This window comes from Perissodus microlepis, chromosome 5, assembly GCF_051167445.1.
Source record: "Perissodus microlepis isolate ML-2025 ecotype Zambia chromosome 5, ASM5116744v1, whole genome shotgun sequence".
NCBI lineage: Eukaryota > Metazoa > Chordata > Actinopteri > Cichliformes > Cichlidae > Perissodus > Perissodus microlepis.
The window spans coordinates 35,128,694-35,146,383 of record NC_140465.1 but is presented as its reverse complement, the minus strand read 5'-3'; the positions used below and the strand labels follow the sequence as shown (position 1 = coordinate 35,146,383).

The following is a 17,690-nucleotide window of genomic DNA, read 5'->3' as shown; positions in this document are numbered from 1 at the left end:
AAAAGAAAAGTAAAGAAAAAGAAATGCTCATGGCTTCCATTTTGGATTTAATTCAAATTTTAATTTTTCATCCATCCTCTTCTGTCAGGGTCGCTGGGAGGTTTTGATGTGTGTGCCCCACTAACTGCCTGTCTTTGGGGGGAGGAAGTCTGTGGGAGGAAGCTGGAGTACCCAGAGAGCACCCCAAGAGAAAGACCCCAGCCTGATGGCAGAATTGAACTCAGGAACTTTTTGCTGTGAGGTAGTGGCGCTAATCACAGTTCCACTGTGCTCAATTTTACTGCATTTCTGTCAGTGGAGACAGTTGAGCTGCTTCAGACAGCTAATGCCTCTTGTATGTGAGCCCTTTAGAGAGGAGGCTGTCGGGAAAGATCTCCTTATTTGTTGTCCTTACAAACCAAAGAAGCACAGTATAGATGGAGGATGGATTATTTTTGGGTTAAATTTGGATGAATCCATCCATCTATCAATCCATCTTCTTGACTGTTCATTTCAGGTACACTGGGGCACACGTCTTTTAAATCACGTCTAAAAACGTACTTGTTTAACCTGGCATTCGAGGACAATTAGGGTAATTTACATCTGTGTCAAGGTTTGCTGAAGGAGAACCTAAATGCTGGACTTTTAGAATGGAGAACGTGCGTTTATTTACACAAGAAACAGTACCAACAATCCATGTGTGCTTTCTCAATTCCCTGTGCCGTGATTCCTCTCCGTGATGCGTGGTAGTAGTGATGGGTCCAGCAACACTGACGCACCGACGCATGTATCAAGCTCACAGAGCGAAGCCTGTATCGGTGCCTGTGTCGCTCATTGCCAACGCTCCAAACTGTGTTTAAAAGGTACCACACCTGCATCTGTCAACGGAATGAGTCGCCACCAAAAAACAAAAACAAAATTACTCTCGCAAAGAAAAAAAAAAAACATATCCCTCTACAACAAAATGGAGCCCGAAAGAAAAAGAAAAGTTTCTGCTGTGTGGGATCATTTCGATCTTTTAACTACAAATAAGGTAACTGTTTGTCTGTCTTTGTTTCAGTGTAATCTATCAGAATAGGAAAAACAGCATTGTGACCTGCAGTGTAAAGTATTTATTTCATTTTATGCAGGTTAAATGTCGCATCTGTTCTGCGGAGCTTTCTTACACAAACAAAAGCACCTCAATGTTTAGGCATTACAGAGCCAAACATGAAAATGAGGAGACAAACACACCGAGGATGAACACAGGTCGGCCTATATAGACATTGAGCAGCTTTATCATTTTTTTTTTTAAATAATATGTTTTATTATTTTGAAATCAAGCATCTAGGAAGACTGCTCTGGACCAGGCAGTCCTGAATTTTATTTTAAAGGACTGCCAACCCCTTAGTATTGTGGAGAGTGAGGGGTTCAGGGAACTGGTTCAGGTCCTTGATCCATCATATGTTTTGCCAACCAGAAAGGTTTGTATAGACAATGTTTCATCAGGTAGCTGATGTTAAGTACTGCATACTGATTTAATTTTGTTTCATCTTCAGACCATAAAGGAATTGATAGCCAAAAAACATACGGAGGAACTCGAATGAGTGAAAATGGAAGTACAGCAAGCTGTGGCAGTGAGTATAACAGCTGACCTGTGGACCTCTTTGAACATGGAGGCTTACTTGGCTCTTACCTGTCACTACATTAATGAGAATATGCAGTTGTGTACATCTGTGTTGGGTGTGAAACACTTTCCACAAAGTCACACTGCAGACAATTTGGCCCAATTCAAAAAGGGCATGATGGATGACTGGGCCATCACAAATAAGGTAAGGTGTCTTGTGACCGATGCAGCACCAAACATGACTGCAGCAACAAGAACTCTCCAAATTCAACATTCAGTTTGCATTGCACACAAACTCAATTTATTAGTCAAGAAATCATGCGATCAAATCCCTGAACTTTCATCCATAAGAGATAAATCTAGACAAATCGTATCATTCTTCAGATCCAGCACTACAGCCAAAGAAAAGCTTGCTCAAGTGCAGCAGCAGATGGGACGGCCCGTCTTGAAACTTATCAACGAGGTACCAACACGTTGGAACAGCACATATCAGATGCTGTCACGGCTACATGATGAGAAAGAAGCAGTCTGGGTATCTGTTGCTTCTCTTCCAACAGATTTAACTCCACTTACGGCTGATGAGTGTAACATCATAAAGGAAGCACTTCTTGTGTTGGCCCCTTTCCATCAGGCCACAGTGGAGTTGTCTGAGGAGAGGAGAGTTTCAGGATCAAAGGTCATCCCGATGATGAAAATGCTATATTGTGCACTTGAGCGGAACGCTTTACATCTACACACACAAGCTGCCACCCATCTCCATGACCAACTGAGGCGTCGTGTCACAGACACTGCTTCTAATCTGGAGTCATTAAGCGTGTTGACCCTCTCAACACTTTTAGACCCCAGATTTGAAAAAACTCGGATTTCGTAGTTCCTCCAAGTGTAGTGAGGCAGTCAATCACCTGAAAGTGGAGTGTGCTGCAGTAATTGCCCGCACAACATCTGAGCCACAGCCTGGACCTTCATCAGAGCAGTCACCTGTTCCAGGCAAGTTCAGTATTATCAGCTTATTCGTACATTTATTTTGATGCTAATGTGTACTAATTTGGAGTAGATGACAAAAACTAAAACGGCCATGCATTTTTTATTATTTCAGAAAACCTGTGGCATTGGCTTGATGAAGAAGTTGGCAGACAAACAAACAATGCAACAGCAGACTCTATCATTGAGGTCCAGCGCTACTTGGCGGAGAGAAACATTCCAAGATCAGAGGATCGTTTAACGTACTGGGGGAATAGGAAGACATCTTATCCAAACCTTTTCCACCTGGGTTTACAGTTTTTGTGTACCCCAGCTCCATCTGTGCCCTATGAGCGTGTTTTCCAAAGCTGAGGAAATGGTGTCAAAAAAACGCAATGGACTGAATGCAAAAACATTGGATAAACTTATTTTTCTGAATAAAAATTTATAATAAACTCTGAGTCAATTACATTTAAATGGGTAATATTACATTTACAATACCTTCATTCTAAATTCCACTTAATGTCATTCACAATATATTTTAAAGATGTCTACAATATTTGAAATGTAAAAAATATAAAATGATTCCATGGAAAGTACAATACCTTACAGTGTATACAAGTATGACTAGGTCATTGAATCAGTGTCTGTTGTGAGTCTCAAGTAAGTTGCCTGCAATGATACTTAAGGTCCAGCAGGTGACAGTATGGAGCAAAACAGCAACACTGTGTCGACTCAGTATCGATACAGTTTGGGGAATGTGCTGAAACGCTTCACGAGGCCTCATCTACCCATCACTACGTGGTAGTTCTTTGTCCTCCTCTGTGTGTTCAACTGTATACTGCTCCCTCCACACGTTTCTGTAATCACCCTGGAAACAAGAGATGCTACAATGAGTACTGTCCCATCCACCGGCCAACTAAACACATTAACCACTCAAACAACAGAGTATTGAAAACACGAGCGCCACACTAACTGTATTTCTAAGTGAACGATCCTGCACCAACTGCTGCTCCACTGCTCTCCTAAGTAGAGCCCCTTGATTATGCAGATCAGCAACAGGTGAGTGATTATCACAGGTGTGGCTGGCTCCAAGGCAGGGACACTCCAGACCTGGTGGGGCAGCAAAACTGACACAACAACACAGAGGGAAACGAGGAACCAGGAGCAGATCACACCACAACCATAAATGATTAAGAAAGACAAATAAAACTCATAATATTCATTAAACTCAAGAAATAACACATGATCCCCGGGTCACAGACCCAGGCCCATGACAATCTGGCTCTACATTTACATTATGTAATTATTTTATATCTGTAATTTATATTTTATATTTTGATTTTATCTGTATCATGGTTTTACTGGAAAGCACTTTGGTGTACTTCGGTCTTTAAATGTGCTATATAAATAAGTTTTGATTTATTGATTGACTGGGGGGGCTTGAGCGAATCTTGGCTGTCACAGGGTGAGAGGTGAAGTAGACACGAACAGGTCACCAGTCTATCATATAATCTGTTGATTAATTGATCATGTTTTTGGATATGGTCACTTCTGGATTGAACAAACACTCAAACAAAAAAACAAACAAACAAACAAACAAACATTTAGTTTCAGTACAAAATCAATGGGTGGTTTCACAGTATCTACATCCATCATTTAAATCCATCATTTTATATCCATCCATTTTTTTAAAACAGGCTTATGAGGGTGAGGAATGCAACCTTCAGAGCTGGGGATGAGGTGAGCATAAGAACAGCAAGGGCAAACCTGCCTCGTTGTCAGGATCCTGGGTCTCCTGACCCAGCGTTTTTTAGTTCTTTGTGATTTTTGTATTTTTTACTCGTGTGATTTATTCTATGGTTTCTAGTTTTGATCCCTTGCCCCTCATGTTTCTCCGTGCTCCCTCTGTTCTGTTTCTTGGTCTGTGTCTTCGCATGTTTTGGAGTTTCTTGTGTTTTCTGTCACTCTGTATTGTGAATTATGTTCTCATGGTTGGTCTTTTGTTACTCCCTCTAGTCTAGTTTCTTGTGTTCCAGGATTTCGCTCTGTGTATTATTTATCATTTTTGGTTATTTGCCTTATGGTTATGTCTCTGTGTTTCTTAGTTGCTCTGTCTCCACCATGTCAAGCTCGCGTCTCTGTGTTATACTTCCTATTTTACTTTGAAGGTCTGTGTCTGATGTAAATGGTGAATGGTAAATGGCCTGTATTTGAATAGTGCTTTACTAGTCCCTAAGGACCCCAAAGCCATCGAGCCATCCAGTCATCCACACACACATTCACACTTTTTTGACGGGGCTCCCACAAAAACACAAAGCAGAGTTTGACGCATCGCCAAATAGGCTTCCAGTCCAACTTTCTTCCAAGCCAAAGGCAACATATGATGAAGCATATGTTGCCTTTGGCTTCACTTGCACAACAGTTGTTGTTTCAAGGCAGGTATCCCTGACAGAATTTGTTTTGCCTGCGTCGGGAGCACACGCTCTCCAAATCACGGACAAACAGTAGGCTATCCCACATGCTTGATTTGATTAGTTCACAAACACTTCTTATAACAACTAACTGGTCCTGAAACTTTGTAGGTTTTAGTTCTTTATACAATAAAGTTACAGGAGGATAAAAAATAATTATCAGGCAAAATGTCCTTTGTTTGTTAAAATAACCCTGTCCAATATGAAGTGTGAACTATAAGTATATAATTTTATGGTTATGTAACAACACTCATTTTTCACTTTTTCACAAAACAAAAGCATTTGTTTGGGAACCACTGTTTTACTGTAACACTGAGGGCACAATGACTCACCAACTGGTGAAGAAGACACAAACATAAAAAAAATAAACAGCACCCCAAGAGTACCAAAGAGCTGAGGAGACATCTCAGTGACAAGTGTGTGCCCACCCCAGCAGAAGGAGGGAGGCCTCAGACGGAGCCCTCACAGCCAAAGACCAAGAACCCCACAGAACCACAGGCAGCCAGAGGCCCGACCCAGGAGCTGAGAACTGCACCTGGGATGTTGATGCAGTAATGATGATACACTGCTGAAGACATGACATTAAGTTTAAAGCTAATCCTAAAAACTTCACCATCTTTGCCTTTTTTTTCTTTGTCATTCAAGAAAAACTGCAGCAGCTGCTGAAAAAGTAGTTTCTCGCATACTTTAGAATGAAAGGGAAAGTAGAGTTTAATCTAAACTTTAATGATCTGTTGGATCAACATTTGCTTTCTTATGTTAAGATAGTATATTTGAATTGATGATGTGATTGCTCAGATGAGTATTTCATTTCTCTTTAGTTTCTGTCCTCGGGTATTTTGTGTATGACAGAGTAACTGTGTACAACATCTCAGAGCTCAGCCTCTCAGGATTAAACCACATTAAATTTCTTTGTGTTAATTTCTCAGCAGATTGATGAAATCCAAACTGACAGCATCAGTATGGGGAACAATTTATTCTGCAGTAAATTCATGTGATTTTAATTTGACCTGTTGATATTTGAAAACTAATTATTCATTATTTTTTAAACTGTATTCATTTTTAAAAATTCTTTAGAGAATAAATTAGTTTAACTAATGACTAGTAGGAAATGTAAAAGTACAAACAAGAACAGAGCACTTCGCTCTCACACTGCAGGCCTACTTGTTGTTCCTAGAGTATTTAAAAGTAGAATGGGAGGCAGAGCCTTCAGTTTTCAGGCCCCTCTTCTGTGGAACCAGCTTCCAGTTTGGATTCAGGAGACAGACACTATCTCTACTTTCAAGATTAGGCTTCAAACTTTGGGCTGGATCAGCTGACCCTGAATCCTTCTTCAGTTAGGTCTAGGCTGCTGGGAGAAGAACTGTTTCTTCTTCAGTCACCTTTTTTCACTCTGTGTTCATACATCAGTACTGTGTTCATTCATTACTTATTATTAGTCTGGCTCTCTCCCACAGTGTGTCTTTGTTCTGTCTTCTTCCGCTGTCCCCTGATCAGTCATGGCAGATAGCCGTCCCCTCTGCCTGTCATACAGCACAGTGTGCACAGCTTAAGGAGTCAAAGAAAACGTCCTCGCTAAAGGATCAACTTGCTTCAAGTGTTTCCAACATACAGAACATTTAGAAGAAGAAATATTCTCCTCCTCAGGTGCCAACAGGAGACACTAAGTAGTATCAAATGCTATTGGTGATCACTGCAAATCTGCACACTCACTGAAAACACATCACACTTCCACAAGAACTGAAATAATGATCCAACATTATTAAAAGCTGAACACCAACATTAACACTCAGAGGAGTCTTTGCACTGCTGTTGCTCAACTAATTTTTTACTAGGAAAAATCAGTAATAACAGTGTTTGGGTCACAGTGCAGTCTCACACTGCAGCAGTGCCCAGTCCTGTTCCATCATGTATGTTTGCAGATCAAGAAACAAAAAATTAAACACATGAAAAACTAAAAACCAGGAAGAAAAGAGAAAGAGAGAAATGATTTAAAAGATAAGTTTCAATTATATTCTATGTGTTTCTGAAGAAAAACCTCAAACCCACACAGTAAGTCAGAGTGCACCCTCAGGCTGATCTTCAGACACATTAAACACAAACAGGAAGTGTTGCAACACTTTTTTGTGCCGCTGCAAGCGTGAACACAGCACTGAGGAAACCAAACATTAACACAGCTTCAGAGGTACAGTTCAAGGAGTCGTTGCACTTTCTGAAGAAAAATCAGTAATCACAGTGTTTGGCTGGCAGTGCAGTCACACACTGCAGCAGCCCCCAGTCCTGCTTCAACAGGTATGAAGGAAAGAGACAGAGACAGAGCTGTTGCCACATCAACAGTTTAGTGATTAAAATGAAGATCTGACCTAAACTCTTAAGAAACATAAACTCACCCTTAGAGAGAGAAACATCTGGTTACAACAGGATTTACAATCAGTGCTATTAGGAAATCCAAAATTATAAAACAACAACATCCAGATCAATAAGGAGAGATCATTTCGAAGAACCAAACACAAATTATTGAGACAGAATTCAGTTATTTCTGGTGATTACACTTCAATGACCCATCATGGCAGAATGGAACCCCAACAGAGAACAGATTAGGACAAGTTATAGTTTCTGAAATCAATGAGCAGACAGACAAGGAAAGTAAAATAAAAAAAAATAAATAAATAAAATGTTATTTATTTAGGACCTTTGAAGATAAACAAAGTATTTAACAACAAAATTCTGGAACATAAAAACAAAAGTTAACCAAAAGCAAGTTTAAAAAGATGGATTTTAAGGTAATTTTGGAAAGAGTCAACTGAGTCGACAGACTTCAAGCTCAAAGGGAGAGATTTCCAGGGTCTGGGGGCCACTGTGGCACAAGATCTGCTTTCATTAGTTTGTGTGATACACAGATCACATGACCTCAGGGACCTGGGGACATCCAGATGTAAAGGTTCAGTTATGGATGCTGGTGTTCGTCCATGCAGAGCTCAAAAGATCGAAATCTGAATTTTCAAGTTGACTCTGAATTTAATGTGAAGCTAGTGCAGCTGAGTCAGCAACTGTTTGGCATAAGTGTAGTTAGAAGCAGCATTACTAATGTGGTTTTATTTTATAAGTGATACACACAAGAGAGAATCAGTGATTTGAAATAAACTTTAAAAGGTAAATATTTACTCTGAGTCCCCTCACCACACTCCATGCCCTCAGGGGTCGGTGCGTTGGTGGTTCTTGGTGTCCGGCTCACTCCCGGTGGCTGCTTGGTGGGGCCTGGCGCCTGTGGCTCGGTCAGGCCCCTTCTGGGGGGTGGGGGGCTCGGGCCACTCTGTCGGATTGGCAGAGCCCACGGGCACATCACTGCAGCCCCCTGTGGCTTTTGCACCGCGGCTGCTGGGTGACCCCTCATCTGGGGCTCCTTTCACCTCTTCCCAGGAGGGTGGCACGGATGCCCCTCCAATGGTCCTTCTTGGGCTCTCGCACTCTGGGGCCTCTGGAAGTCTGGGGCCTGGATCTCCTCCATACCTGCTTCATGCTCTGGGGGACGGGGCTATGGCTCCCCACACCCCCTAGCAAATCGCTACATGGAGAAACTTTTTTAATATAAGCGCGCTGATCCACACAGGTGTGCACAGACACAAACCACACCTTTCTTGGCTGCTACCTCAAAGCACTTTGTGCCCTGTCGGTCTTGCGTGCTGCACAATAACATTTAATATTTACTGTTATTTACACTTAGCTAGATTATTGCAATGGTGTTGTGCTTTTTATGCTGCTCTCTTTTTTGCTTCTTTTCTCTTCTTCCTTTTCTTCTCTCAACAGGTGATCCAGGTGATTTTTAAAGTGTCCTTTCTCAAGGATCATCTCAGGCAAGGCCGTGATGATTAGTAAAGTAAATCCGTTGGGCATCTTTCTTGGCCTTCAGACAACAATTCTGATGGCTGAAGAACCTAACGGGACAGGCAAAAAATAAAAATAAAAGAACAATTACTCTGTAATTTTTATAGTGATGTGAACATGGAATCTTCGATGGTTCCTAACCTGTCATGGATCTGATGTTGAGTTGGGACTTTCTATTTTTAATTGTTATCAAGCATTCTGTGGATTCTTAGTTTGCCTTTCATGTTCTGTTTTAGAGCTTTCATTTATTACAGGGGTGTCCAACTCCAGGCCTCGAGGGCCGGTGTCCTGCAGGTTTTAGATAACACCCTGGGTCAACACACCTGAATCAAATGATTAGTTCATTACCAGGCTTCTGGAGAACTTCAAGACATGTTGAGAAGGTCATTTAGCCGTTTGAATCAGCTGTTTTGGATCAAGGTTATCTAAAACCTGCAGGACAACGGCCCTTGAGGCCTGGAGTTGGACACCCATGATTTATTTATTTACTAATGTATTTTTTTGTAGGATTAGTTCTGTCATTAATAGTAATTTTGCATTTTTAAGGTCAAATAGTTTTGCAGTGTAGTTTGTGTTCTAGCTTGTAGTTTGCAGGTATTGATTTTCTTCTCTCAGTTCTCCTGCCCTCCTTTGTTCCCCGTGTTATTAACTCTCAGTTTCTATGTTGGGTGGTCTTTCAATGCTAGCTGCCTTGGTTGCCCATAACGTTCATCAAGGGCTTTGATGGCTGAAGTGTATGGGTTAGGAGCATAGAAAAAGGCAAGAGCTAATCGTTTACCGTTGTCTACTTTCAGATGATCGAGAAGGACATATTTAAAGTGCTTTGTCTCATGAGGGTCAAGAAGGTTAGCAAGGGCCATTCGTAACAGCCTATACTGGATTTCATCTTCTCTGGTAAGGTCTGGGAAAGAAGGACCCTCAAGCTTGCATACATGTGTTCTAGTGCTAACAGGGTGACTAGAACTAGCAGGAATGAGTCCTGAAGGTTTCCGTGCATGCAGACCATCAGATGTAGCTGGTTGCTGCTTTACAGGGGGGCGCTGCCTTGGCTCTTGAATGCAAATGAGAGGTTGAGCGGGGTCTTCATCTAGAGGAACAGCAAGTTGAACAAAGGAAATCTGGTGGGGAACCTGCAGTGGTGTGGCCAGGAAATTGAAAGGAGACTCATCTGGTGTAGGAAAAACTGGTCTAGGCAAACCACTTGAAGGAACTGCAGCATCTAATATTGATGAATTTGGTGAAGGAGGGCTAGCAGCAGGAACTGCACCAGAGGGACGGCTAACCTGGGGGGGCTAAGAGGGTGATTGACATGTTGCTGGATCAATCACTGGGAACTGTTCATGTTGCTGGTGTGTTTGAGGAATGGCTTGTAAACTGCATACAGAGGATTTGCTTTATCAGATGAGACAGTGTGAATTGAAGATCTTGGGGAACTGCGAGAATGGGGAGGAGATAACGGAATCATGAATTGCCTAATCTCCCTCATCGTCATCAGGAGTTCCCTCACAACCTCATCTTGATTGGTGGGTAAAGGAGCAGGGCGTGTCTCTGGTCCGCTTTCTGACTCTCCATCAGGATCCTACTGCCCATGTGTGTCTGTGTCACTGTGCTGGCATTCAGTTTGACTCTGAATCACATCTAACACTTCTACTTCTAGCTCCAGGGTACTGAATGCCATACTGCTGCAGGTAAGCAGGAGGTCGCCTTTCACGACCGAAATGGCTCAAATCTACTGTTGATGGATGTGAATCCATGACGATAACACTGTTCCGGCTCAAAGGACTATGTTTTGGAGGAAGGTTCAGAGGAGGTTGGAGATTGTTACCATCATGGCTCATCCGGTCAGGATGAGAATGAACAATCAGTAATCACTTGTAGGTTTGTTTTATTGAATAATGAGTAAAGGAAAGACACACGGACTGCTGTCTCTGAAAGGAAATAAAGTATAATTTAAGCAACTCGAAATAATACATGAACTCAAGAGACTCAAACAAACTAACCTCAGCAGCCGCCCCATGTGGGAGTGAAGAAAGAGTGAGCTGTAGGTGAGTGCAGTCCTTATATAACGGGTGACAGGTGAGTGCAATTAAGGGCAAGCACCACACCCAATCAAAGGTGAGGAAAAGAAACAAGGTGCATCTGGTGAAGTGAATGTGCTGAAAGGTGAGCCTTTACAACAAAACATATTCAGTAATGCACATACACTATTATATTTGTAAATATATTTATTGTTATAATCCTCAGATTTACCCATTCTTATACTTTGTTTGTTCTTACGTTATTGTGTTGTATTTTGCATAATTGTATTTTGCTTGTGAAGCTTGTACACAAGAATTTCACTCGCATGTGCTGTACCAGTTTACCTGCACATGTGATGTGACAATAAAAGTGATTTGATTTGATTTAAATAGAACCTCAAGCATCAGGCAACAGTATTTAAAAAACACAAACTTCACACTGACGCTGATCCTGAGCTCCAACAATGTAAAACAAGCTGGTCCTGTTTCAGCTCCTGACTGACCTCATTTCTAACTGTCACTTCTCTCTTTTCAATCTCTAACTCCCTCATCTTTGTTTTTATGAGCTCAACCTGGTTCATCTGTCTGTCTCACCAAAAGAGAGAGAGAAAAAGTAGTAGTAGTAGTTAGTGGTTGCTGATCTTTGTGCTGAATATCTGTAAATTCAAAGCAGCAAGTGTGTTTATTAGTTGTGTACAAACTGTGAATATTAAAAGTCTGATTGTGCTGATTATATCTATCAGCTTTAAAGTTAATGATGTTCCTTTGGTGTCCTCTAGTGTCTGTTGCTGCTTTGTGCTGCCTGGTGCCAGATTACTGCTCCTGAATGCTCTAACAGTTTTGTTTTAGGTCCTTACAAACACATAAGGCACGTAGCTCAGGTGGTAGAGCAGGTCAGCTGCTGATTGGATGGTTAGTGGTTTGATTCCTGGCTCCCCCCGAATACAACAGATACAAGATAATAACCCCAGTTTGCTCTCCGATGCATCCGTGCGAATGTTAACTAAACAGCACTACAGTAGAAGAAAGTGCTTGTATGATTGGGTGAACGAGGCATGTTGTAGACAGCGCTTTGAGCACTTCTGGAGAGTAGAAAAGTGCTGTATAAGAATCAGTCCATTTACCATAAGGCCAGCTGAAGAAATACAACTGTTAGTCACAAAACACTGAGCCATTAGTAAATCCAGCAGATTTTTAACACCCAAAGAAGGATTTCTGCTGCTGGAGACGTTAATCTGGCCCTAAATGTTCTTTTTATAAAAATGTTTCACAGACTGTTCTCGTTTATTTGACCTCCATAGAAAATGGGGTTAGGACATGTGGTAGCAGTGTAAGATGTGCATTTTGTAGTCCATTTTCTGCATATTGTAGTTTCAACACTGCAGACATCCATCATCATATTTAACAGAGACGAGCGTAAGGTTGGTCCAGTTCTCAGCACACAGCTCTTCTGTTTCCTAAGTCCTTATCTACTCTCCTACTCACTTTTCCTTGACCTCCATGAAAACGTCATTGAGGTCAAATAAAATATACATATAATTTACAGTATTTTATATATAAATGTAACTGTTCACTGGTTAGGGTTAGAGTTAGGGTGTGGAGGCAGAACGTCACAGTACAAGCATACTCCCAACCTATTAAGATTATAAGATTGTGTTTACATAATTATACATAATATATCTTTTATTTGTTATGTTTACAAACAACGAGAAGTCACAAACAAACAGAGACCACAGCCCGGAGCATGTAAGTTTAAACAAGGAAGGTTTATTTAGCAAATAAACATTATTTTTTCACATGTGCAAAGCTCCACAGCGGAAGCACAGACTCGTCTCATAGAGTGGGCATCATAACAAAGAACTTCATTTTTACTTGTTGATTTAAGCTGCTCTTCATATTTTTGTCCACCAGATGTCACCAAAGAGTAATAAACCCTTTTTACAAGCTTCATCTGGCCTTCACTACCAGGCGGTATAAGTTAGACATGAACCATGATGTTGATGCTGTGAATACAATATTTAACTTCATCATGGGGAAAAACAGCTGTTTGCACTTTTGATTCATACTAGATGAGAGGAGAAGATTCCCCACATGTGGAGACAAGTTCGGAAAGATGTTTCCTCTCTTTGGATCTGCCATCATGTGTGAACAAACATTCTCTGTGACGACATTTAACAAATCCACTGATCCTCCCTCAGTGATGATCACCTGTTTGTTGTCGTTCATTCTTTGTGAACCTGCAGGAACAAAATAAAAATATTCAAGAAACACACAACTACACTGGTCACACACTGAGTGAATAGAAACAAAGTGTTTATCTTCTTTGACATAAATCAAAGGTTAAGATCTAACATGAGGGAGTTATAAAGAATGTTTGATGTTCCTGCCAACAAATGATGAATGTTGATATAGTACATCAGTAAATCTCACCTTTCTTCAAAAAGCAAGCTTTAACTCACACTTTAACAACAGCAACAAGAACACCGATGAGTATGGCAGCCCATACAGGGAGCACTGAAACAGAAGAGAAAACATTGGTGTAACTCAGACTGTGACTGCATGTCAGGAACAAACAGCAGGTTTAAACAGCGAGCTCAGTGATGTCAGCATGGATCTAACTTCCTGTTTCCTCCTGCTCGTCTCCACAGCTAACAGGCTGGTTCTGGTTCTGCTCTGAGCTGTGAGGATGATGATGTTGGAGCATCCTTCTCTATCAAGGATGTTTGAATCTCTGGGCTGCGGCTCAGAGACTCCTGCTTTCCTCCTGCTGAGCCTCCTTTCCTTAACATCACTTCTAAAAACACATTTTTATAGACAGACTTTAATATGATCTCTTTTTATCATCCTGTAGAAAAATCCAGAATAAATAAAGGCTGAAAACACGCTGTGTGTAAAATGAAGCACCAAATTAAAGATTTAATTTAAGCTGTTGGGATTAAACCTGTTTTTAGACACTAACACTTCACACAAATCTGAATTCTTTTGCGATCAGCTTTATTTTGAAAAACTGTTGGCTCTTCTGATGAACACGCTGGCACTGAGCACTAACTCTCAAACTAAACTATAAGAGAGTGCAGTGAAGCGACCCTTCCTGAATACATGTTTGACATATTTACCAAAAGCTGAGTTATTCTTTAACAAAGACACAGCTGTGATCATCTTCATCAGCAGGATAACAAAACTAAAGGACAATTTAAGGAGTTTGTTTTCTGTGTTCTGGTTTCAGATGAAGATGATTTATTTCCTAAATTAGAAATCTGAACTTGTAGAGTTTATTTGCTGCTTTCATTTCCATTTTCTCTTTAAAACCTTAAAACTCTGACTTTATCTTGATTCTGTTTGTGTGGAAGCTTCATCTGCACAAACATATTTGTGACCTCACTGAAACCAACAGAGGAAATAATTAAAGGTTTATTACAGGTTTATATTATCCTGCAGTCAAAAATCTTCAGAGTGTGTTCAAGATAATAAATTATTAAACGCTAGGACACCCTCTGACCTTTTACGTAATAAGCGATCATGAAATAACATAATTTCCTTGGAGATTATTAAAGTGTTCTGATTCTGAAAACAAAGTTGTATCTCCCTCATGTTAGAGTGTGTAACTGCTCTTATCCCCTGAGACTGAAAAGTGTTTCTTTTGTCTGATCAGCTGTTTTACAGCTAAAACCTTCAGTGAGATTTTGGTACATTTGGCTTAATAGTTATTTTTTCACTTTCAGGTTTAATGTCCCTGCACGCTGCCTCCACCCTCGTCCTCTAACTGCATCAGTAACACTGAGTAACACACTATGCCATCACAGTGCTTGACGTCCTGATGTCTTTCAAATCAGGGAAGATTAAATAAACATTACAACTGAAATAATAAAAAAAAAGCTTTATAGATTGTCTCCAGAACAGAGTTAAGCACTGCTTACAGAGAGCTCACAGGTTAGCTGCATTAAATAAATAAATGTTAAACTGAAATTAAAATTTGATTGTTAAATAACTGGGCTGCAAAAATAATGTTATAAAGTAAATGCTGATGTGTCACACAGAACTGAACTATAATAACTGGTGTTCCTAATATTCTGTCTGAAATCTATTAAAAATCTTTCAAGCTGGATGAATGATGGAATTTGGAGCAAATCAAATTATTAATAATATAAATGACCCCCAGTTACACTGTGCTGTAAAGGTTACTAACAATAAAATCCGAATGCACTAAATCACAGCAGGAAAATATGAGTAAATCAAAGGCTTTGGGACAGATTTACTCAGCTAGACAAATTATTGTGTTGATGCAATTGCAGAATGAGCTTCTAACAGTGTGCTACTCAGTGTGTTACTCATATATAAATAAGTCAAATTTTATTTGTGACATACAGTACAACATGCAGCGACATGCTTGTGTCCGAACTGCAAACAGGCTGCAGACGTGGCCGCCAATCAGTTTACTTCAGTAATAACCGTCATTCTGTCATGAGCAGCAGAGCTCAGAATTGATCCAGTGAAGAGCTGCAATATTACAAAATATTCCACCTGAAATCTTCACACCTGACCTGTATGATGTTGGATGAACACCAAACACGACTTAGTTACTGTGTCACATCGGTAAATGTGTGATTGCTCCGGTAAACAGAGAATAGAGAAACAGCGGTTCTGTGTTACAGTAGGCTTCCATTACCATGACTGGCCTGTGTTACTTTTGTGTGAGATTACTTTGGAAGCACTCGTTTGTCTAAGCCATAGGTGTCAAACCTGGTGTCAAATTTGGCCCGCAGCCTAATTACATTTGGCCCGTGAAGCCATACCAAATTACTATTAGAGCTGGCCTACTGGTATTATACAGCTAATATATATATTGTTTAGTATTAAGCTTTGCTTGTACCATATTCAGTTTTTCAGCAAAACGTGTTTGAGTCCATAAGAAAAGATTCATTCTTATATCTGGAGGAATAAATATATTTCAATAAATATTAACGTTAGCCCGCGACTTTGTTCCAGCTTTGAATTTTGGCCCACTGTGTATTTGAGTTTGACACCCCTGGTCTAAGCCAACACTGCCACCTACTGGCAAAACTCAATATTGCCTTAGCGCCACATCAGGTTAGAGTAAATGAGCTTTTTCGCTCTGTACTGTGTCAAACTACTGTCACAACAAAAACAAAAAAAGGATGGTGTGGTGTGGGGGTCGACCACCTTAAAACTACTTTGACAAGAACTCTGAAACTTGTTTTTAATGCTTAAAATCCTCAGGGTGCCTCACATTCAGTCCTATTAACAACTGAATTTGACAGATATTTAAATTTCGGTTTGTTACAGAGTCAACAGAAAGAAGTTCGCTGTGTGCGCCCTGCTGAGAAAAAGACAGCTCAGTTCTGCTCTGCTCAGTTTCACGAAAGGTCCTAAAGCAAAGTTTCAACACTGCTCTAACAGCACTGAGTCAGTTCTTATAAAATCTCCCTCTCTCCTTCAAAATAAACACTCCTAGAATAAACTGTGATGAGCTTAAAAGTTCCATTTTACTCCTGAGATCTGAAAATAGAAGGTTTACGTATTGCTTGTTTTTTTCAGAAGCTGAACATGATAAATCTTCTGCAACACTTTACAAGTGTTTTTTAAATAAATAACAGATACATATAATAAACTAAAATCTTAATTCTGACTCGGCAAAAGCTTCCAGTCTCACAGAAGAACATAAACAATCTGGAAAACTAAATTATTCTGTCAGTTCCAAATAAAGTTGCTACTATAAAGAAATCAGAGAAATGTTTATGGCCATGGAGTTGGTCATGTCTTGGTATCTTGTTGTGGTGTTACTGGTATTTGTGGGAGCATGTTTTCAACAGTTTACAGCACATGCTGCTCTGCTTTGTTATCAGACTTTGTTTAGACAACATACTCCAATACTCCAAACATTAGGGCGCTAATGTCTGATCCTCATGTGCTTTTGGCATCAACCTAAACTGACGTCACTCTAACTCTATTCCAACCATATGATTGGATCAGCACCACATTACTATCGCTGTCATGTTGTGTCTAAAAACATGGATGGAATGAGATCTATTCACTTTATACTGACCATGTTTTATATTACTGTGAATGAAAGTTTTTGCATGATAAATATTTTTAGTATTTTATTGTCCAGTTCTAGTTCTCATTTACAAGACCTGCATAACATAACCAGGTAGGAACACAATGTGATGCATGTTTTGTTGTCTACCTTTTACACATTGCTAAGGAAACTAGTATTGGGTTGATTGGATTCTCAGCTCTTCTTTTTCCTTTTTTTTTTTTTTTGCCTGCCCTGTTCATTACTTTAGCCATCAGAATTATTGTCTGAAGGCTAAGGCTCTTCTTTTTCCATGTCAAGTTCTTATACAGTCGTCTCTGTCCCCTCACCAATTACCAGATTGTCTATAAACTCTGATTTTTTTTCCAGGACTTCACGTTCTTCCTAACTGATCTCCTCACTGTGCTGCTTCCTAATGTTAATACTTTGTGTTTGTTTACCTTGCTGACTGCCCACCTGTGAATGACATCAAGCAAATGATGTAATGTATGAATCAACATTAGGATTCTGGACTTTACTTTGTGATGCAGAGTCACTCTTCTCTGTGGAAACAAAAAGGTACAAAAGGTTCTTTTTATAAAAGTGTAGCAGACAAAGATGCATAAATATCAGAGAACATAATCAATTTGAGAAAATTGAGGATAAAATTGTGTAAACGGTTGAAATAGTGACCAAAATATACATTCATCAATAAATACACAAGGAAATGATGT

At 40.1% G+C, this 17,690-nt stretch overlaps 1 protein-coding gene and 1 pseudogene across 3 annotated transcripts in view; one reads left to right on the top strand and one right to left on the bottom strand.

The window, feature by feature from the left end:
* Positions 1–1,355: 1,355 nt before the first annotated feature.
* LOC146387776 (E3 SUMO-protein ligase ZBED1-like) lies at positions 1,356–2,613 on the top strand (annotated as a pseudogene).
* Positions 2,614–12,669: 10,056 nt separating this feature from the next.
* The window catches only part of LOC146387775 (butyrophilin subfamily 1 member A1-like), a 31,436-nt gene continuing 26,415 nt past the window's right edge, over positions 12,670–17,690 (bottom strand). Inside the window, exons 5-7 of one of the 3 annotated variants that reach the window (XM_084929621.1) lie at positions 17,496–17,519; positions 13,353–13,436; positions 12,670–13,159 (exon numbers count right to left, since the gene is read on the bottom strand). In XM_084929621.1, the coding sequence (XP_084785747.1) occupies positions 13,378–13,436; positions 17,496–17,519 (83 nt within the window). In that variant the 3' untranslated portion in view covers positions 12,670–13,159; positions 13,353–13,377. Of the gene's footprint in view, positions 13,160–13,350; positions 13,437–17,417; positions 17,520–17,690 lie in introns of those variants that run through there. The other 2 variants (XM_084929623.1, XM_084929622.1) reach the window with 2 other exon arrangements.